General features: G+C 41.2%; 1 protein-coding gene across 2 annotated transcripts; it reads left to right on the plus strand.

Annotated features, from left to right (window-relative positions):
* Positions 1-864: 864 nt before the first annotated feature.
* Positions 865-8,301, plus strand: LOC310788016 (trypsin-3-like). 2 transcript variants are annotated; one of them, XM_083649481.1, is made up of 5 exons: positions 865-1,003; positions 1,181-1,343; positions 5,247-5,518; positions 6,757-6,890; positions 7,084-8,301. In XM_083649481.1, exons 1-5 carry the CDS (start codon positions 964-966, stop codon positions 7,237-7,239), a joined length of 765 nt encoding a protein of 254 aa, XP_083505607.1. In that variant the 5' UTR covers positions 865-963; the 3' UTR covers positions 7,240-8,301. The 2 variants fall into 2 exon arrangements, with proteins under 2 accessions (XP_083505607.1, XP_083505608.1); XM_083649482.1 differs by having other exon boundaries at positions 6,760-6,890.
* Positions 8,302-23,656: the final 15,355 nt, after the last annotated feature.

The following is a 23,656-nucleotide window of genomic DNA, read 5'->3' on the forward strand; positions in this document are numbered from 1 at the left end:
AATCCATGCACAGGTGGGACCAGGGTGGGGGCGTGGCACAGGCAGTGGGCGCAGCAGGCCGGGAGGGCATTGGCGAGGAGATACCACAGGCTGCCACATGGTCGGCCAGAAGAATCTCTGCCTTTTCCCCGGATGGCCCACCAGACGAGACGGGACCAATGCCCCCCGCACATACAAGCGGCTCCGACTCAAGGGACGTTCCCAGGGTGTCCACCCTCTATGCCGACCACCCGCAATGCCGACCTTAGGTTTAGGCGTGGGGAGTGGGAGAGGTTAGGTTTAGGGTTAGGGTTTGGGGGAGGTTAGGTTTAGGCGTGGGGGGAGATTAGGTTTAGGCGTGGGGGCTGGGAGAGCTTAGCTCCAGCCGGTCCACCGACACGGTGCACGCCGCCTCGCTCAAATGGTTCTGCTTGTGGGCTATCGGCATTGCGGCCTGTCGGCACATAGACGCGGCACCATTCCCAGGCCCTGGATCACCCCCACAGGACCGGTTCGATGATCTGGTACGGCGCCAGGATGGACTCGGCACTCCTCTCTGTAGAATCAAAGATCATTAAAAGTACTGAAACAAACTTGAAAATTATATCTTTGAATATATGTTTCCAATTTTTATAATGAAAGCCTTGGGGTTGGTTAGGGGTTTAGGCAAAAGCTATCGCTTGGCACCGCCCCTGGTGCCTAGGGCCTTTGGGGGTGGCTAAAACCTCTCAACCAGACAGCCCATTCGACCCCGCCCACTGGCCATCAGCAGAAGGAGACAGACCAATGGGAACACAACACAGCCAGCAGAGAAGGCGGGGCCACAGTTGTATTAAAGCCAGTGTTCTCAGGTCCAAGGTGTCACTGTTTGATGTGTACATCTGAAGATAAAAGACATTGAGACAGAGCAGATAAGAGCAGCTAAATACATTGAAAATAGAGGCTGAGGACACACTAGTCCTGCCAACCAGACAGACAGAAAGCATGAAGCATCTCCTTCTTCTCGCACTCTTTGGATGGGCAGGTACGCTACAGCATTGATATATGAGCATTAATTACGTCTGATGATGCATGAGTTAAAACAGGACATCTAATGGTGTCACAGACTCACATGGAGCTATGTCTAACTGGATGTCTATGATACAGGAATCTTGTGTTTTTGGTCTGTTCCATATTTTCACTCTTCATTAAACTAATGCAGTTGCCCTGGAGGAAGAGAGCAAGATTGTTGGAGGGTATGAGTGCCCGGGTCCTGTACCCTACCAAGCTTATCTCATAAAAAGTAATGACACCCACGCCTCCCGCTGCGGAGGGACTCTTCTGTCTAGTGAGTGGGTGCTGTCTGCTGCACACTGCGGAACAGGGTAAGAAAACTTTGTCACTAACCACTCCTAGCAGCTTGTTTGTAACAGTTTAGCTGGATTTAAAACTGGTGTTGTTTTTTTCTCTGACTGCGTTTGACTATATTTGACTGTAATTCATGAGTTAATGGTTTTGAGTCCCTTGAAACTTTGGGTGGGTAGTAGGGATGTCAACCAATAACCGACTGTTTAAACATTAACTGATTGATACTATCAGTTATACCATGGTCTGGGTGAATACTCGATTCTGATTGGCTGCAAGGTGTCCATTAAGTAAGGGTTAATGCATGACGAGGTGTACATTATCACTTTTTAAGGGACGACGCGGAGGCGTGAACCGTCCGAGGCGAAGCCGAGGATGGTTTGCCTCCGCGAAGTCCCTTAAAAAGTGATAATGTACACCTCGAAGTGCATTAACCCGCTTATACCATGGTCACTTGCCAACAAAACAATAAGACCAGTCATTTATATTTCCATGTGTAATAAATAAAGCAATCTAAATGGCTAAATGTCTGTTATTCATACTGTAAATCAGTCTTCCACGAAATAAAATAGTCCCTCCCACCTTAGTTTAGTTTTTAGTTTATTTAGTTTATTTTGAACATGTTGTTAAAAAAAGACAAATAAAAACATGTACATTTAAGTACATTCAAGAAACAAAACAAACAAAATCAAATGATCAAGCATATCTTTCAAGAAAGAAAAATCCAGTACATAATTCAAATGAAAATTTCCATGTTCAAAAAGGAGTAGGAAGAAGTTCAAAAACTTATCTAGTCCTACCCCCTTTTTCTATTTTTTATTTTTTTTTCTTAATTATTTTTTTAATTTATTTTGTTAATCTTAAGTAATATAGTGTAGTTTAGTAAATAATATATAATACAATAACATAAATATTAATTATATAGCTATGTATATGTGCATACATACCTACACATACATATAAGTACACACAACAAGTACCACCAACCTCCGTTTTAAAGCCGACTCAAACGTTAACTTTATTACAGGAATGCAGGTTTAACGATGTTTTGCCTTCTACATTAAATGAAGACATTACCGTTTGGCTGCTTGCTTTATTTTGTATGATAGATACGTATTGGCCAAGTATATTAACATTTAAGAGCGAAGAGTTTCAGGAAGTGAAAAGTGCAGCGGGGGCTCGCACTGCGTGCTGTATGTGGTGAAATGCAGCTCTCTCTCTCTCTCTCTCTCTCTCTCTCTCTCTCTCTCTCTCTCTCTCAAAGGGCTCGCCCCCGCTCGTGCACGAGCCGAGGGAAATCTCTCCTCTTTGTCGCCGAGAAGAGCCTGGTGACGCGAGGTTAAAAATCTCCGAAACGAAAATCAAAATTGTAAATAAGAGTTATTTTTGATAAACTGAGCACACAGGGGTGATTTAAATAGTTACTTTGACGACTCAATTTTTTTCTCAACTTAGAAAAGTGCCTTATTAACCCTTAACGGGGGTATAGAGCTCAAACTGCTCTCTTGATAACACTGATGAAACTATGGCGCATTGATATGAACGGTGAACAGACCATTTAGCTAGGTGTCCATTATCACTGTACAATATCACAAAATAATGGACACCTTGCAGCCAATCAGAATCGAGTATTCACCCAGACCATGGTATAATTTGTGATAATGTACAGTGATAATGTACACCTAGCTAAATGGTCTGTTCACCTTTCATATCAATGCGCCAGGATCACGACAGAGCCGTTTGAGCTCTATACCACCATTAACGCTTAATATGACACTTTTATAAGTTTATACAAAAATTGAGTCGGTCAAAGTAACTATTTAGATTACCCGTGTGCTCAGTTTATTAAAATAACAGCTATTTAGAAATCTGATTTTCGTTCTGGTCAGCTGAGAGAAGCCGGGCTCTCAGCTGTCAACTGTCAAACCCTCTGTTTACAGCTCTGCTCTGGGAGAGCGCGCGCTGCCTCTATCACTGATACAAATCAAGTCGAAGAGGAAAAAGACGAGATCAACAAAAAGAAAACAACTAAATGGGCAGTTAACAGCAACACACTGAGAGACGTCCTTGTACAAAACATACCTGGACTCCAACATACTGAAAGCTTCAGATGGTTTTCAGTCTACTCCGAGCGTGGCACGCGCCTTTTATGTCTATAAGACCCGCAGACGTTAACGTAATTCCCTGGAATGCGAGTTTAAACAAGCCTTACATGGCGTTGCATTCTTAGACATTGCCGTTTTATTTTGTATGTATGTATGTAAGTTACATACAATTGGCCAAATGATTAGTTAGCTCTAGAATTGTGCCAGGTGCAGGCACTAACTGGCCATTTTATCCAATGATAGCCTAATCTTGAGCAGCTGAGGGGACTATTTTGTCTCGCCGGTTCTCAACTCATATTCAAGGTTATGAAAACTAGATTTTGATTGCAAAATGCATGAAAATATAAATGAATGGTCTTGTTTTGTTTCTTTGGCAAGTGACGATGGTATAAGCGGGTTAATGCACTTCGAGGTGTCCATTAGCAGAAATTAATGGACTTTGCGGAAGCAACCGTCCTCGGCTTTCGTCTTGGACGGTTCACGCCTCCGCGTCGTCCATTAATTTCTGATAATGGACACCTCGTCGTGCATTAACCCTTACTTAAAAGTTTATTTTACCCCAAGTAATTATGCATGGTAAAATAAAAATAAGCTATACAATCTACTTCTTAAATAACTCATGCGGGCAACGTGCTGTGTATTGTGTGTATAGGCTATCTTCACATCTAATTGTCATCCTCTTAAATTAAGTCTTAACCGCACCACATTTTCAGCATTGAGTAACGTTAATTGACAATAGAGAGGCAAAGTGAACGTCACTTCCTGCTTTTCTCCCTGTACCAAGCGCTGAAAAAATATGAATGGTAGTGAATGGAGTTACTTTTTTGATCCTCTTTTGAATTGTGCCACGGGTGCCAACGTTCATTTTGTCAATTTAAAACGTAACTTTGCATGTCAAGAAAGTCGCAGTTTGTCACCATACTGTTGCACTATAAGTTATAAATCAGTCGCCTAGTGACTTCACTTTCTCTACCGGCAAAGCTGAAGACCGGCGACATGCCACGAGCTTCCACGAGCTATGTAGTTTTTATACGAAACTAACCCCTACGTTTGATCTTTTGCTAATTTTTAAAATTTGCTAATAAGTGTTGCGCCAACTTCCCCAGCCAGGGGAATGCATTAAGCTATAAATAGTACATTTTAATCTTGACAGTTATTTATTTCCCTTAATGAGTGTCTGTTGTCAGTCAGGGAAAATTTTTTGGTATTCATAAACTACTGAGTATGATGCACCACTTTACAATAGGGTACACAAAAAGAGTAACTAATGGACAGGTAATAATTAAGTAATTAAGTAATGAATAACTAACAATTAACTATATACTCCCAAACTGACCATTGACTAACCATTAACTAATGAGTAATTACTCTACTAAGGAACTAACAACTAATCATGAACTAATGATTAACTACTATACTCACAATGTGACCTTAACTAATGATTAACTAATGATTAACTAATACATTCACACACTGACATTTTGGAATCATTAAGTAATGATTAACTACTCTATTCACGAGCTGACATTTAGTAATCATTAGGTAATGATTAACTACTCTACTCAGGAAATTAGATACTAATCATTAACTAATGACTACCTACTCATTAACTATGATTAACTAGTGATTGACTAATGCCAAATTTTTCATTAGCTACTCATTAACTGGCTATTAGTTAATGGTTAGTTTACTAGTAACTACTATAGTATTTGTGTACGTTATTGTAAAGTGTTACCAAAAATTCATTTTAGCCATCCCTAGAGGGAATGCTAAGGAAGCTTCTCTCACTTCTCTCTATAATGGATTTAACTCTTCCAGGCGATATAATACTATACAGGTGAGGCTGGGGCTGCACAGCATCAAGCATTCTGAGCGGACCCAACAGCTGTTCGACGCCACCAAGGTTATCCTTCACCCTGCCTACAACGACATCTCTCTGGACAATGACATCATGCTGATCAAGCTGAGCAAGCCGGCCTTTCTGAACCCCTATGTGTGGCCGGCTGCACTCCCCACACACTGCAGCGGCGCCGGTGCAGGGACGATGTGCGGTCTCTCTGGATGGGGGAGGCTTTCTCCCAGGAAAGGCTGTGAGTTTCACAGTAAAATAGTTTTGTGTTCTTTCAAAAGGCCAATAGTTGTACTTATCTTACAAGGTATAGAGAGCCAAACTCATGCCCCCTTCCGGGTTAGGCATACGTACAAAGGGATTTCATCCACCATTCTTTTTTCAATAGACATTTCGTAAAATGCGTATAAAATACTTGGTCAAACCAAGGGATTCAGCTATATTTAGAATCAGGAGAGCCAATATCATCATCATCATCATCATCATTCATCAGTATATAAATGGGAGCTGGGGCTCTGTCTGTCTCACTGTTTCTCTGTCCCTGTCCCACAGTGATGTCATAAATGACTTAATCAGTGAATTACTCAGTGATGTCACGAATGACATCATCAGTGAATTACTCACACACATCAGTGAATGGGAGCTGGGGCTCTGTCTGTCTTCTCTGTCCCTGTAGGCTATAGTTTTACACACACCAAGTTGTTACTGAAGAGAAGACTGTTCTTGCGTCTTGCATGGAGGCAGACTTGAGAAGAAAAGTAACGTAAAGCAAGTTGTTGCCCGTAAAGCCAATACAAAACAAGGAGCTCCCCGCAGTGGACCAATATGTTACTGCAACCAAATAATGTTCTCAAAACAGAGGATATAGGCATTTGTGACTGTTACAACACCTCCTGTACTTTCTTCCTGTTTTCAACAACAAACACCGTCAGTTCCAAACAGGACTGTTTTGCGTGATACGGTTCTTTAAACAGGACTCATGAGACAAATCAGACAGGTATTATTCCGGAACACCGGCCAAACAGTCTCTCTCCTGGGTTCAGATATTGAAGTCCATCTCTTGACACAGAAAGCCTAGCCACAGATAGCTTCCTGCTTTTAGCAAAATGTCTTTCCTTCTGAGATTAGTATCTAAACCTCTCCCAAAAACATGTCATCTTAGCTTAATGGCACCCACGCTGTCTCTCTGTCTCAAAGATCTCATCTACACAGGTGAAGCCTCTTCCCTAAATTAGACATGAGGCCCGTCCACCTAGCCGGTCAACCAGTCCATCACATAATATTCAAATACCGGGCCGATTGACAACTAAACTAACCCAATAAATGCTCATAAACTGACATTTAAGCTGCAGACGGATCTGACCTTCACAGTATGAACTGTGGAGTATTTGCCATGCTCTACTTAATGGCATTTAACAAAATTAATGAATAAATTAATAAAAACAACTCCTTTATCTCTGCTCATTTACTCGAATCCAGCAGCGTCACCTGACAAGTTGCAGTGCCTGGATGCCCCCATCGTGAGTGACCGCGACTGCCGTGAGGCCTATCCTACCTTCACTAACAACATGATCTGTGCTGGGTTCATGGAGGGAGGCAAAGGGCATTGTTTTGTAAGTTCAAGCTCACACACACACACACACACACACACACACACACACACACACACACACACACACACACACACACACACACACACACAGCTTCTTTATTCTCAGATTTGGTGAATGACCCACTTTAAAAATATCTGTTTGTGCTCTCTCTCTCTCTCTCTCTCTCTCTCTCTCTCTCTCTCTCCTTCCTCAGGGTGACTCTGGAGGTCCCATGGTATGTTATGGGAAGCTCCAGGGTGTGGTGTCTTTTGTGAGTCATCTTGGCTGTGCTCACAAAGGCAAGCCCGGGGGGTACACAAAAGTGTGCAATTACATCTCCTGGATCAAGAAGACCATGGCACGTGGCTGAGCAGCATAGACTTATGAAGCTATTAAACGGGGCATCCATCAAACCTGTGTGTAATAATGTCTTGGACTATTTTCAATAAATGAAGACTACTTAACAGCTAATGCCCAGTCCAGGTCATATCACAGTGCACGCCCCCTTTCTTTGAGGTTGTATAACCCATTCATTGTTAGGCTCGCCCCCTTTCACTGATGCTGTCTCCTCATCCATTCACAGTTTACCACGCTGCATGTGGCAATAACCAATCAGCCCAAGCTATTCCTTTCCAGCTGATCCCAATCAGCTAATCAGCATAGTATATCAGGATCCATGTTTTACTCTGTTTGCTATGTGCTGCGTATGTGCCATGTGTCATTAGGCTCGTTTGAGATGAGCAAGTTCTGCGCAGATTCGACCAGCGCCTTGATTGCCCCGTTGCATGATGGTTAGAAAAGTTGTCCGACTTGCTCCGCCTGCCCGACTGCGTGAGTTACGGGACTCTCGTGAGAGCAAGGCGGGCGCAGATGCGAAGCGAGGCGCCGCAGTTGCTCCCCACCAACTGCGCCCAACTGCGGATGACAGAGGATGACGAGAAACGCATCAAGCTGAGCGCCCATTGGTTCAACACAGGTGCATCACAAACCCACAGTGAAGTGTAGAAACAAAAATTTTATATCTATTCCAAGCTGTCACTCCATATTTTACATAAATACCACCTGTAATGCCTACATTGAAATAAAAAATAAGTAATCTGAAGGGCTGGGTCATTTGAGCAGTGGCACTAATGCATATTTTAACTTGTTTACAAACCGCTGTTAAACAAAACTGTAGAGTGTAGAAGAAGAAAAGCAGCAGTGAGTGTACAGTCTGGGGTGTTCGACTTGTTGACGCCTCGCCTGACTGCACTCGTCTGGTTTCCAGGCAAGTCGGCAGTCAACTCAAACGAACCTATTCTCAGTTGCTGATCATCATCGCTGAAGCAGTTGTTTTCACCCCACCTCCTCCCCTGACCACCACCATCGTCATAACTCCTCAAGAATTCCCTATGGGGGATTTCCGCAGTCCGGAGTCATACGCAAAAATGTATTTGTTGTATCATTAAAGCTTATTAAGCTTTCTACTAGTCTCTCATTATTGAATTACTGTGTGATTTACTGTGTGTACAGTGTAAGTAGCTAAGTAAAGCTTTATTACTATTATTTACAATTTTTAGACATTGTGGAGTATAAAACAGCTCAAATAATGTATAAATCAAGAAATAATCTAGTACCAGGTCACATCCAAAAACTTTTTTTTGAGAGAGATGGGGGATATAATTTGAGGGGGAAGACCAATTTAAAAACACTGAGGGCACGAACAACAATGAAATCATTTTGTATTTCAATCCGTGGGGTGAAGCTCTGGAACAGTATGGATGCTGAGCTCAAACAATGTTTAAGCGTGAACCATTTCAAAAAAATATATAAGGAACATTTATTTAAAAGGTACAAGTTGTGTATATGAAGCGATTAATAGCATGGTATGATTATTTATATTGTATATATATTCTAATATGCACTATTAGTTAATTGTATTGTACATAATATTACTCTGTAAATACGCAAATTGGTATACATATTATTAACTCATTGAGTGCCAGCCACTTTTGGAGAACGGACGCTCCCTGTGCCAGAGTTTCAGAGCTTTTTTCAGTGATTTCTCGAGGCCCACAGAATATTGTGTGATATTACTATGTAAACAATGAACACGCAAAAAGAACGATGAGACTCTTTTCTATCATCAGCAAAAACAGGTTTATTGATATCATTTTCCGTTCTTTAGTTATCAGCCGGAGAAGATAGCTTGATTTAACAAAAAAGAGCCTTTTTTTTCTAGAAGCTGAGATATTGGCCCTTTTGTGAAATTAAACATTTCAAACACATCACTGACTCTGAAGCTAATGTCCTGCTGCCTGGGTCTGTCTGGATGTTGTGTGTTGTGTGCTGCTCTGCGTGCCCCCCCCCCCCCCTCCCACTCCTCAACTGCACACTCCTCCTTATGGGAGGTGGCTCTCTGCTGAGTTTGAGAGGGGCAAAAAACCAGCACTCAAAATAATTCCTTTTGGGTTGTTTTATTTACCTTCAAGCAAGTTGACAATGGCAATGAACGTTTCGGCGTGGAGCCTTCCTCAGCATTGTGCTGACAGAAGACGGACATGACGTATAAATAGTGTCAAACCGGAAGTACAATCAATTACATTATCAAGTACTAGGAAATATCTCACAACATAAAATAACAATGAATATAATATCAAAAACATCAGAGAATATCAAAAAAGAGATAAAGGTACAATTTTAAACAGTATACTTGTATATAAGTCTGTATATATTACACAGCAGGAATGCAATAATGTTTTGCAAACGAGAAGAATGAGGCTGGATGGCCACACTTGTGTTAAATAAGCACAGATGGAAAGTCAACATATTAGAATAACAAAAATCAGTAAGAAAATATTAAAATAGAATTAGAAAAATACATAATAAAATGCATATAAGTGAATGCATCGGATAGAGACACTGCAGGTCCACACATGACGCTCCCACACTGCCTTACAGTGCAAGAGCATCATGCGTGAACCCACAGCACATCCACCCGACGCACCCCCTAAAGAAAACAACCTAGCAAAAGTTCTTCATTCAAGCCCTTGGGGTGTTCTGTCTGTAAGGTATGTATCCAAAATGCCTCTCTTTGTAACAAGGCCTTGTCTCTGTCACCCCCCCTCTTCAGTGGACTGACCTGTTCTATACCCTGGAACCTGAGGGAACACACGTCGTGACCAAACTCATTAAAATGCCTGGCGACAGAGGATTTTATATCTCTGTTTCTAATGCTACTCTTGTGTTCTGAAATGCGAGTTTTCAACTCTCTGATAGTTTTTCCAATGTATACTAGCCCACATGGACACTTCAATAGATACACAACAAATTTAGTTTTACACGAGATCCTACTCTTAATTGAGTACTTTCTTCCAGAGTGAGGATGGAAGAATGTCTCTCCTCTGATCATAGCATTGCATTGAATACAGTTAAAGCAAGGAAAATTACCATTCTGTACATCAGACAAAAAATGGGAGGGGCCAGGGGGGCGTGTGTAGCAGTCAGCTCTAACGATCATATCTCGTACATTTCTTGCCCGTTTTTGAGCAAACAAGGGAGGCTCGCCAAATAAATGGCCCACTTGGGGGTCACTTTGCAAGATATTCCAGTGACTTAAAACACATTTTTTTATTTCCTGAGAAGCAGGTGAAAAAGTAGCAGCACACACTATTCTAGACCCTCGGGCAGGGGTGGACTTCGGGACCAACAGGTCCTCACGTTTCAACCCCCTAACTCTCTGTAGGCTGTTCTCAAGGATTGTGTTGTTAAAACCTTTTACCCTGAACCTTGTACATAGTTCAGCAGCCTGCTCTTCAAACATGTGGTCAGAACTGCAAATCCTCCTAATCCTCAAAAGTTGACTGTATGGCAAACCTCTTTTGAGGCTGGGGGGATGATAGCTAGAGTAGTCCAAGAAACTATTCCTGTCTGTCTGTTTTCTATACACCTTTGTCAGTAGTTGTTCAGATTTGTTTACAGAAACATCAAGGAAGGAGACAGTGTCTTCACTGTATTCTAGAGAGAATTTAATAGATGGTAGTCTGGAATTAATATAAATATTGAACTCCTCTAGTTGAGAGTGTGTCCCAGAAAACAGAAAAAATACATCATCAATATATCTGAACCAACACTTCAAAAAAATGGAGAAGGGGTTGTTATTATATACAAAGTCTTCTTCAAACTTTCCCATAAAGAGGTTTGCATAATTAGGGGAACATGGACTACCCATAGAAACTCCCTGGCATTGAAGATAGTAAGAATTCTCAAATTTAAAATAATTGCTATTAAGGATCAATCTTGACAAATCAACCAAAAAGTCAGTCGGGGGCTGAAGCGTCGATCTTCTATTCAAAAAATGTGTTAGAGCTTGTAAGCCCTCCACATGAGGAACATTAGTGTATAGACTGTTGACATCCATGGTACATAAGAATACATTCTCATCAGTGAGCTGTACAGCACCTAACCTATTCAAAAAGTCAGTGGTGTCTTTCAAATAAGAAGGAAGATCAGATACCAACACTTTAATGTGTCTGTCAAGATATTGAGAAATAGGCTCAGTAAGAGATTGTGTGCCAGCCACAATAGGCCTACCAGGCACTGGCTCAACACAGCTCTTATGGATTTTAGGTAAAGTATAGAACACAGGTCGCACAGGGTGCTTCTGTAACAAGAATTTGAATTCGTTCTGGCTGATAAGAGAATTAGCAAGGGCTGTACTAAGAAAATGCTCAACATTCTGAAAAAATTTAAGTGTGGGGTCACCCATTAGGGGAGTATAAAAATCTGTATTACCAAGTTGTCTCAAGATCTCTGTTGTGTACGCTTCTTTAGTCTGGATGACAACAGCGCCCCCTTTGTCGGCATGTTTTATAACAATAGTCGAATCAATAGAAAGTGCACGTAATGCTTTCTTTTCTTGCAACTCTATATTAGAATAGAGTCTCATTTTATTTTTGTACAAGTGTACCTTTGTAGCTACATCCTCTTCAACCAGTCGGCAAAAGGTGGCCACGGAGGGGTTCAGGGCAGGCGGAACAAAAGTACTTTTAGCCCTCAGGCCTGGTTCAGACGTGGAAATAGGAACAGTCTGTGAAGGATTCAAACAAGGACGTGAGTGGGGGGCTCCCTTATCAAAGAAAGCACGCAGTTTAATGTTTCTCAAAAATTTAAACATTTCAATCCTAGTTCTAAAAGAATCAGCTTTAGCAGAGGGAATAAAGGATAAACCTTTTGAGAGGATGGATGCTTCTTGTGGAGACAGGGACCTGCTGGATAAGTTGATCACGTTTTCGCCCTCTGCCGCCGATTCCCTCTCCCTCTGCCGGTGCTGGCGGTGTCGCTTGCCTCCTCTTCGGGTTGGGCGGCGTTTGAGGCCCATATTCTGGTCTGGTACCTGCGTTGTGGGGGTACGCCTAAAAAAGGCTCCCGTCTGGAGCCCCTCATTGGCCCGTCGCTCCCCGAATCCTCCGTGGACAGCCCGTTGTAAGCTGTGTGTTCTTCTCGTCTGCGTCGGTATCTCTGATAAGAACCTGAGCCGTCTGATGACAACCAGGAATAGACACGTTTGTTCTTATAGTCAAGGGTGTCTCTGCGATATTTGTTAAGCTTCACTTCCATGACCTGCTTCTCATATGTGTCTTTCAAAGTCATACATGTTGTTTCAATCTCTTTGAGCTGTTGCACGTCGATCTTGTTGGTCATCTCTTTCTTCAGATCCATGATCTCTTTTCTGGTTGTGGACAGTTCAGCGTCAACATGCTTAATGACAAGGAGCATGAGGTCAAAGGAACATTTGTTGAGAATTTCACACCATTGTTGGCAAAACTCGCTGTTGTCTCTTCCAAGCGCTGGTTCTTTGTTCATGCGTAGCCCTCTCTGCTGAGTTTGCTCTGCACTGTGAAGGGTGCGCGACCGTCTATGTGCGCGACATCCAGCTTTTTTACAGCTTCCGCGTGTGTTTGTCACCGGCTCCTATGCTTCCAGTTGAGAATAATAACAAATCCACGGCTGATCATGCGAATTGGCTGTTGCAGCGGACATGGAGCAGCTCAATTGTGGGAGCAGATTGGCTGCTGCTGCTGTAGGCACATCTAACGTTAAAACGCTTCATGCATATCGATGCATACGGATGCGATGCGATTTCCGTTTCCCCAAAGACTTATTCTCTGTTTTTCTCTGCCTTTCTGTTAACCTGGAGAGCACTGTCGCCACCTAAGGGTTCTGTAAAATAGGTTATAGACCTCCAATAGCTATAATAGTTGTACAGGAGATGCGGAAGGCTTTGATCGACGTCCCACCGTCAAAAAACGCATTGGACGTCGAAAGACGTCCGTGGCACTCTACGTCACTATTTAATTGGACGTCGAAAGACGTCCATGGCACTCAATGAGTTAATGGTATATTATATTTAACATATTATTAATAATTAATAATGTATTCACTAGAACTATAAATTATATTTATTATGCAAGGTATGAATGTATTTGTATATATATATATATATATATATTTGTATATATGTGTGTATGAACTTATATGGTTTATTGAGAATGTAAATAGTATAAAAGTGGAAGTCAATTGATTAAGAATGTGAACTGTGGACTGGGGGTAGGACTAAATAAGTACAGTGTACTTCATCCTACTCCTTTTCGGACCTCGTTGCTGTCACGTATTCTGATTATTATGGTTTATTTTTTTATTTTTATTTTCGTTTTCTTTTATTTTTTTTCACTTATAAATATATATATTTTGAGGAATTAAAACAATTCAGAAATGATACAGTAATAATTACAATCACAATACAACAAATAAATACATAATCAAGCGAACGCAATTTTAAAAAGGTGTGTTTTTAAGAGAGTTGTAAAGGAAGAAACAGAGCTAGCCTGTCTGATCTCCTCTGGCAGGTCTTTCCAGAGTCGTGGGGCTGTGATGCTAAAGGCTCGGTCACGTCTGGTTTAGACCTAGGAATTATGAGCAGACCTCTGCCGGAGGATCTCAGACTGCAATTAGGTTTGTAAGGGATTAATAGATTGGAGATATACTCTGGGGCCAACCCCAGGCGTGCTTTAAAGGTGATCAATAAAAAATGTAAATCAATTCTAAAATGTACCGGTAGCCAGAGAAGCTAAAACGGGTGCTAAATCGATAAAAATCGCACCTGTTAGCTTATTATTGTTAGATGCAGAGAAAATGTAATTTGTGAGTTTTAGAAGTGCTGTGGTAGTGGAATGATTTGATCGAAAACCAGATTGGAAAGGTGACAGAATATTATGCTTATCTAGATAGCGTGACAATTGATCATAAATCAATTTTTCAAGTACTTTTGCAATAGAACAGATGATTGATATTGGTCTATAATTATTTGGGTCTAGAGCATCACCCGCTTTGTGCAAGGGAGTGGCACGTGAACATTTAAATATAGCAGGTACTTCGCACGTAGATGGAGACATATTGAAAAGATCACAAAGAGGATACATGAGAATGTGGGATGATAATTTAAGGAATTTTGTGGTAACCCTTTATTTTACAGGTACCCTAGTTACATATGAACTATTTGTAATTACACATGAACACCAAATGTAATGACACAGTAATTACCAATAGTTATAAATGATGTTCATATGTAGTTACATTGTAACAGACCTGTAAAATAGAGTGAGTCTGTTCAACTGTAGTTCATATGCAGTTACATTGTAACAGACCTGTAAAATGGAGTGAGTCTGTTCAACTGTAGTTCATATGTAGTTACATTGTAATGGACCTGTAAAATGGAGTGAGTCTGTTCAACTGTAGTTCATACTGTATGTAATTACATGGTAACAGACCTGTAAAGTGGAGTGAGTCTATTCAACTGTAGTTCATATGTAGTTACATGGTACCAGACCTGTAAAGTGGAGTGAGTCTATTTAACTGTAGTTCATATGTGTGTAGTTACATGGCACCTGTAAAGAAGCTCTGGCCTGGGAGAGAGATTGCTAAAACCCAGGGGTGGATTCGAACCACTGAACTTCAGATTGCCAAGCAGGCGGCTTTAACCACTCAGCCACAAGGGCTTTCCAACTTTCTTAGTCGAGTTTGGGAGGATAACTGTATGTCAGTCAGATGTAGTTGTCACTTCCTAGCTTTGTTATTATAAGCATAGACTTGGGGGAAAATGTTGATACTTTGTTAGTTGTAGCTTGAAAGATGTGATAATATCTTGATTAATATGAATGCATTTCTGCAGTGTGACTGTGCCAGCCCCCCCCCCCCCCCCCCCCCCCCCCCCCCCATGAGCTGTAAATAGCTCATGGTACTATTTACACCACAATTCAGAAAATTATTAGAATGTACTTTTTTTATTTAAAATCTTTAAATATAACTAAATGTTTCTAGAGCACAATGCATACAATTTATTTAGCAAATAGGGGGGAGTTCCCTCCTTATGCGGGGGGATTTATAGACTTGGGGGGGGGGGGTGGTATAGACTTTGGGGAGAGATTATCCGGGGGTCTGGTGACCAAAGGGGTCTTTGTGGGGGGCTTCAACTGGGTCCCCAACAAATTGAGAAATTGGGAAATTACTCATTTACAATAAGCTAACAATTAGAATGTAGAAGAATGGCTATTTTGATTATAGTTTCGCTGTTACCTCTATACCTACAATACTTTTATTAGAATTTTTGTATGGGAATTCTGGACAAAATCATACCTACAACTAAATAAAGTATAAATATTTTCCCCCAAGTCTCTGTGTATAATAACAAAGCTATGAAGTGACAGCAACTACATCTGACTGACATACAGTTATCCTCTTAAACTCCACCATGAAATTTGGAAAGCTCTCGTGGCTGAGTGGTTAAAGCCGCCTGCTTTGCAATCAGAAGTTCAGTGGTTCGAATCCACCAGTGGGTTTTAGCAATCTCTGTCCCAGGCCAGAGCTTCTTTACCATGTAACTACATATGAACTACAGTTGAACAGACTCACTCCACTTTACAGGTCCGGTACCATGTAACTACATATGAACTACAGTTGAACAGTCTCACTCCACTTTACAGGTCCGGTATGTAACTACATATGAACTACAGTTGAACGGTCTCACTCCACTTTACAGGTCTGTTACAATGTAACTACATATGAACTACAGTTGAACAGACTCACTCCATTTTACAGGTCTGTTACAATGTAACTACATATGAACTACAGTTGAACAGACTCACTCCATATTACAGGTCTGTTACAATGTAACTACATATGAACTACAGTTGAACAGACTCACTCCATTTTACAGGTCTGTTACAATGTAACTACATATGAACGTAATTTAGAACTATTGGTAATTACTGTGTAATTACATTTGGTGTTCATGTGTAATTACAAATAGTTCATATGTAACTAGGGTACCTGTAAAATAAAGGGTTACCAATAAGAACACAGGACATATCTTGTTTTACTCACTAAAAAAAAATATGCCTTTTTCAGGTCATTCATTTATTTTTGGTATCACTGTTCCTGTAGGTGCGAGATGGCCAGGTTGCTCCGATTTACGTCATCAACCTCCTCATCTCCGATCTCATCCAGTTCTGCTCGATGGTCATCCGGGCGGAAATACAGTCATTGATAGGCTGGGCCATCGTGATTCTTATCTACTCGTGGGCATTGATGGCCAGTGTTGGCGGTGTGTGTAGCCCTGGAAAGGTAACCAACCATCTGTGTCTTTCCATCTATCTATCTATCTATCTATGGCTTTCTTTCTATCTATCTATCTATCTATCTATCTATCTATCTATCTATCTATCTATCTATCTACAGTATATATCTATCTATCTATCTATCTATCTATCTATCTATATATCTATCTCTGCCTGTCGGTCCGTCCGTCGGTCCGTCCGTCCGTCCGTCCGTCCGTCCGTCCGTTTGTCTGTCTGTCTGTCTGTCTGTCTATCTATCTATCTATCTATCTATCTATCTATCTATCTATCTATCTATCTATATATCTCTATCTAGCTATCTATCTATCTATCTCTGTTGTAGAATGGAATTTCACCACTCCTCATCTGCATTATAATGATTCAAACAGCTTATATAAACCAAATGAATGGAAACCAAGAGTCCAGGAAGTGTCTTATAAAAGTATATTTAAAGCCATACATTACTTTGGCAAACTGCATTGCCAAAGGACTGAATTCTCAATGTACACATATGCTTTATACTGTAAGGCAGGAAAAGAGGGGGGAGAGGAATGGGATGATCTCTTGTAAATGTATCAGCAAGCGTTCCTGTCTCATGGTCATTGTCATGCTGAGTTTCTGAAGGCTAGTAGAGTAGAGGAGAAATCAAATCTGCTCCTTGATGTGTCTACCTGTCCATATGCATTTATGACTAATAAGTATTTGTATAAGATTGCACCATGTCTGTCTATATGAGTCTGTCCTTATGACATAACTATAACTTGTACCAATGAATAATGTGTATATGCAATTATAGCTTATTGAATATGAAATGCCAATGGAACTTCAATTTTCTACAACAATCTCTATCTGTGTGTTTTTGTTTCTGATGCATCCATCTATCTATCTATCTATCTATCTATCTATCTATCTATCTATCTATCTATCTATCTTTCACAGCTATTTGGTAATCGCCTGTCCACTGTGGTACCGCTTCAGACGAACCACCAAGGTCTCTCTGGTTGTCTCCTTCATGGACTGGGCCTTTGTTGTGGTATTCATGTTTATCGAAGGGGCAATGGCTATGTATTCCATCGTGTCCGCAATCATCCTCTTATCCAGCTTCCTCCTCCTCCCCTTCCCCCTGCTCATCTTCTTCCTGGCTGGGACCCTCAAAGCTCTGTCTGCTTCCATCTCTGTCCCCCATGAGGAGAAACGGAGAATCCTGGGAGTCTTGGTTCTGGTGCTGCTAAACTACTCACTGATGTTCCTGCCCAAGTTAATTTCACTCCTAGAGGAGGTTTGTTTTATTAGTGAGGATAGGGGGCCACTCATTAATCCTCGCCTGTCTGAGATCTTCATCCAGTTCAGTCCTCTGATGGACTTGGTTCTGTATGTTTTCATGAGGAAAGGAGCCGTAGACAAGCTGCTGGCCTGCCTGTGTCGATGCAGGATGACCAGAGAACAAGAGCAGGGACAGAACACTAACCCTGACACTGTGAATGACAACATCACAGTGAACTCTGTGTAGGAAGAGGAGGAGAGGGAGGGAGAGAAGTGGGGAGAGAAGGCAGAAGTAAAGGAGGGAAAAGAGGAGGTGAAGAGAAGAGATAGGAGGAGCTTTCTCCCACCTAAAGTAGAGTCATTTAACAGAGTTAAAAGGAGCATTTGTTGTCCAGGGGGATTTGTGGTGCATGGATCAGCCTCCATCTACTTTTTTCTGTTCATTTGTGCATCGATCCATCATCATACATGATATCTACAGATAGCCTGTAAGAGCTGCTGATGAGATAAAGCTATAGGCCCATTCTTCTGCATTTACTGTTCATGTTTTTAAATATTGCTCACTCACTTTTATTTTGTAAACCACATTTGTTTGTAATTCTGTGTCTATAAATAAAGTGCATTATCACTGTTATTAATATTATGATTATATTTTGAAAGTACATGTTGGTTCAGATCCATTAATTCTTGTTCACAGGACTGGTTTTTAGCATTGTAAAGACAGCCTGTCTTCAACTGTATGTGCTCTCCACTGCTAATACATCTGTGAGTATGTTGTATGAAACCAAAGTGTCCAGTTATTCATCTGTTTGTACTTTGAGTGTTGTGCTAAAAGAAACCTAAAGGTAAATAAATGAGACAGAAGTAGAAAGAGTTACCACCGCCCTTTGATTCAGTGTAAGACTGCAAAGACTGTATAGAAGTCAAAATAACCTGACTTTTCAATTGATTGATTACTTCAGTAGACACTTTTCTAGACTAGTTTCAAGTCTTCTTCAATGCAGTATGGCGTTCATTTTGTAAATGATGGTCACATTTAGAGAGAAATAGACAATAAAACAAACTATGTTTTGGGGCGTGATTGAGAGGTCGCCTGTCCAGTGATCGTGGAAGGGCCCATCCCATGGCTGCGTTTATGGCTCTGAGCAAAGGTGAAAACCCAAAATGTCTTAATAAATCAGCTGTTTCCGAGTAGTTTGAATGAGAAATATCTGTTCAGACGTACGTGCTCTCTCTCTCTCATGCATGACACATGCACACGATTATCTAATTATTCCTTTAAATATGATGAGGGCATGCGAGGAGGCTTTGGCCGAAAAAGATAAGTTCCCTCAATATTCCCGCTTTCTTGCAATCTCACATCACATGCTGATGGTATTATTATTACATGCTGATGGTATTATTGATCACATGACATGCTGATGGTATTATTGATCACATGACATGCTGATGGTATTACTGATTGAATGCATCAATCGCCTCCTCCTCCAAACAGCTTCAAGTGATGTTATTTCCCCTAGTCATAAAAAACATGATCATATTCTCTCATCGGACTTCCAGACTACTTAAATGCAGAAGCTCAAGATAAGTTTTGATGTAAACAAATATTATAGCTGCATGGGACTGTAAAGAAATTAAGTAGGCTACATGATATCAGATCTAAACTCTGGTGGACAGGCTTTCTCAAACAGTTATCCATATCTGACATACAATAAATACGAACCTTCTTTACTTTTATAGTTTTGTTTTCATTGTTCTTTTTGGATCATGCACAATTAAAATGGTACCAGCTAATTGATATCGGTAGCTCCTGTGCATGTAGGGAGTATATCAATAGAAACACACAATCAACAATAGCTGCTGTACAATAAGAAACATTACACATGAAATAACTCAACGGTAGTGAAATGCTTATTGCCAAGTTCATGAATCGTCAGAGCCAAATTCATATCATGATACAATTACCCATACAAGGAAATCATTAGTGGTGATATGATTGTGTTGACTTATGCCAGACTTTAAAGCAAGACTATCCCCCCCAACACTTTTTTCAGCTTTTAATCGTGCATTCCTTTATAACTGGGAACTGGTAATCTTATGGTTCAAAGGTCATGAGCCGGGACGGTGACGTCACCAGAGCTGGCATTTCCCATTCCAAACTCGTAGGAGCCTCAGCAGCCCCGACCTGAAAAATCCAAGATGTCTGCTCCGCGCAACAACAGTAGTTATGATCGTAGTAAATGCTATTTAGCACTTCTGTCTTGTTTGTGTCTCATTAAATCAGCTGTACACACAGCACTGCCTAAATTCTATCTGTGTGGACCATCGACATAAATAAAGATGGACGCTACTTGAGGTCCCTTTTAGTGAAGCCGCTGCATGTCAGATCGCCGCTCTGGTGGCTGAATCCAGTATAGGTCACAAGGCCCGCCTCCCCATGTTAGTGGATGGGAAAATCACAACCGAAATATTCACAGTAAACGTCAGATCATTTTTTTCCAAAGGTGGTTTGTATCATTTTAGATAGTCATTATCATGCTAATGCCTGTGCAAGTGGTCATTTTTCTGATCAGTTTGTTTTAAGTAGTTATTTGACATAAAAAAGGGATAAAAATGGATGATTGACAGTTGTGGCAGCCAGTGTCAAGCCGAACTAGCGTTAGTTTGACATAGACAGGACACAGTGCTGCTTTGTGCTTTCATCATGTAACGCTGCCTGGAGGTCTGGGTGGCTCTGCTGGGTGTGTGGGGCCGGGACAGAGGCTCTTAGCACGGGTAGTGGCTCCCTGGAGGTCGGGGTGGCTGTGCTGGCTACCAGACATATCAATGGACCGCAATAAAAAGAACATTGTTTTGAGAAAGGTGCGCGAGGAATTAACGTTGGTTGGGGACTGAAGTAAGTTCAGAAAATATGTGTGTTTTATAAGTTACTCCAGCGTTTTTAACATAGCAATAGCGTTAGCCGCTTTCGCTAGTCGGCTGTTTTTCATTATTTATCGGCTTAATATTACTATAACTTAATAAACCGATAATGATAGCTGGAATAACACAATACTATACACATATTTTCAGAACTTACCAGGTTGTCCAACTGCCAGGAAATGTGTTTTATAACGTTAACTCCTGTCCCGGGTAAGATGGGGCCTAGTACGCAACCACCAGCCATGAGCTAATCGCTAACCGCGTCACATACAAACAGAGGTTTTATTTTTGGTATTAAAGCAACAAACGTTTTTATATGGATATTTCAGAGAAATGCTTTGACTGTGGGGATGTTCGTTCTTCACAAGCTCCTTTCTTAGCTGTTGTAAGGATATAGTTAACAGAGACGAGACTAGGCAGCTAGGCTAACGTTACCACTGCTATATTAAATGGAACGTTACAGGCTGCTGCCCTACCCACACTATACCAGGGCCGTAACCAGGGTTCCGAAAAAGGGGAGGTCCAGCAAGGGGAGGCGTTTTTTTGAGGTTTTTTTTCCCCCTTTTTTAGCCATATTTAGAGTAATATATCATTTTAAATCAACATTAGGATTATACTGTTGTGATGTCATTATTCAGTATATTCTCTTTCATGTCACCACCTGCTCAGCTCTCCTGTCAACATAATTGTAACTAACAAACACAAACTGTTTTAGCCAAATTCATATCAAAATGACACCTACAAACACAGGTACACAACCCAAGCCGTACACAACACACAAAGTCATCATCGATAATAAAAAAAAACATACAGAGGGACATTTATTTATTCCTGATAGGAACGATTGAAAAATAAAATAAAATATATTATGTTGTTTTTAACTTTACACCACCTCTTTTTGTTACTTATTGGGTCATGAAACTGAAACCATGCATATAGCCACCTGCATACCTGACTTCGGGAGCTTGGCAATTGGCATCATGCATGATTAGCCAGTAGCATCCCAACGTGTCACACACGTAACATTACTTAAGAGACAGACTAGACACTTACTTTCTTGGTTGTTGCTAAAAAATCTGTCAGTGTCACTCACTGTCTGTCGTTCACTCGCTCACTGTCTCGCAGCTCGCTCACCTTCAATTATCTCGCCAGGCAGACAGACAGTCATCACTCACCACCATGCTGCTGCTCTCTCGGAATCAAGTTACCGCGGACGCTGCGTCAGATGACTTCCTGCCTGACCTGCCTTTCGTTTCAAAATAAAAGCGATCCCGTGTTTTTCATGCTTTTCCATGCAGATTGTTTTATAATTTTTTTTTTTTTTTTTTTTTTCCCCCCCCCCTCTGAAATATTAGGGGAGGTCCGGACCTCCCCGTCCTCATAGCTAGTTACGGCCATGCACTATACCAGTAAACAATGTAGCGTAAAGCATCAAGGTTAGATTTGTAAAACCAACATTTGCTCCAAAAGGAATTAAATCATAAAGTTAATCAAAATGCCACGGAAACATTAGGCTAGCTTAATCAACACAGCAGTGCATCGGATAATTCCCCCAATGAGGCTGAGGAGCATGCCTGCCTCCACTTCCGGTCCGGGATGAGAGGGCTGAGAGCGCTGAGAGCACTCAGCAGCCCGAAGATCAAATCTCCGAAAACCAAAATCAGATTTTCGTACAGGCGTCGTTTTGATAAACTGATCTCATAGTGGGAATCTTCCTGGTTACTTTTGGCGAGACAAAAAATATTACAACTTAAAGTGCCATATTTACAGAGCTAGACTGTATATAAATACACAACGCACTGTGCGCATTCTAGAAACAGCAGCTCTACATAAGAAAGTTCAGAGGGGCGGGGAGCCCACAGAGGTTCTAAATCAACGGAGCTACTGCGCAGACTCTGGTTCACTGATCTGGCAGGATTTTGGCTTCAATAGACCATACAGGGAGGAGATAGGGACACTCTTCATTCATATTATATCTCAATGGTGTGGACATGTTGCTGCAGTGTTTGTATGCGCGAAATGCCTTGTTATCCACTGTTATTGCTAACAATGGCTAGCCTGGCTAGCGACTGGATCTGACCAAGAGCTGATTCGCAACAGTGAACTTCCCAGCTCCAGTTTTCTGCAAATGGAATGCTAACAAAATGGATGTGATGTCACTTAGCCTCCACATCCCAGTTATTTTGCGATAAAGGAACGCACGATAACAATATGGTTTTTGGTGTGGTATGTGAAGGATTCTGGTCAAAATCCCCACATTTGAGACAAAACTGTTACAATTATACAAAGTGTAGCCTATCATTTTCAGGCAGTAAAGTGCCCTCTACGGGTTCAAACCTGCTTTTTTTGCCCTCCAAAATGCCCAAAATGTGGTTGCATGTTACATCACGGCCAATTCCCCCCTTTCCCACTCATGTGAAAAAAAAATTCTTCATGTGATCATTACTGTAGTTCACACCAGAGCCATAATAGGAGAGTTGCAACATCTCCATTTACTGCAATGGACCCGTTTTTAGCGCGAGCCCTTTAACAGCACATGGCATCGTGGATAATCGGTTACTGTGGCTAATGTTAGCGGCTAGTTAGTTATGTTACATGGCAGTAAAACACCACTGAATGACCAAATTGATATAACTTTTAATCATTTCGAGTAACACTGTTTTCATATGATCACCAGCGTTGGTTAGTTGTTTATAACGTGGCTATATTTATAATGTACTCTATCTCTGATATACACTCCGATATAAAGTTTTTTCCTCTATGCGGTGACAATGACGCCGTTCCCGCTTTATTTTTACAGTCTGAACCAATCAATGGTCTGAACCATCGACATATAATAAAGATTGACCTCAGACAGGTTTCAAACCAAAAGAGCTACTGCACAGACTCTGGTTCTCTGGTCTGAGAAGATTGTGGCTTCAATACACCATACAGGGAGGAGATAGGCAC

The sequence above is a fragment of the Poromitra crassiceps genome, assembly GCF_964638095.1.
Source record: "Poromitra crassiceps genome assembly, chromosome: 13".
In the NCBI taxonomy this organism is placed as follows: Eukaryota; Metazoa; Chordata; class Actinopteri; order Beryciformes; family Melamphaidae; genus Poromitra; species Poromitra crassiceps.

Excerpts from the sequence above, each read along its gene's own strand:
- LOC310788016 (XM_083649481.1), top strand. The coding sequence starts at position 964 with ATGAAGCATCTCCTTCTTCTCGCACTCTTTGGATGGGCAG. Across the intron at positions 1,344-5,246 it reads GCTGCACACTGCGGAACAGG|GCGATATAATACTATACAGG; the intron begins GTAAGAAAACTT and ends TAACTCTTCCAG. Across the intron at positions 6,891-7,083 it reads GAGGCAAAGGGCATTGTTTT|GGTGACTCTGGAGGTCCCAT; the intron begins GTAAGTTCAAGC and ends CTCCTTCCTCAG.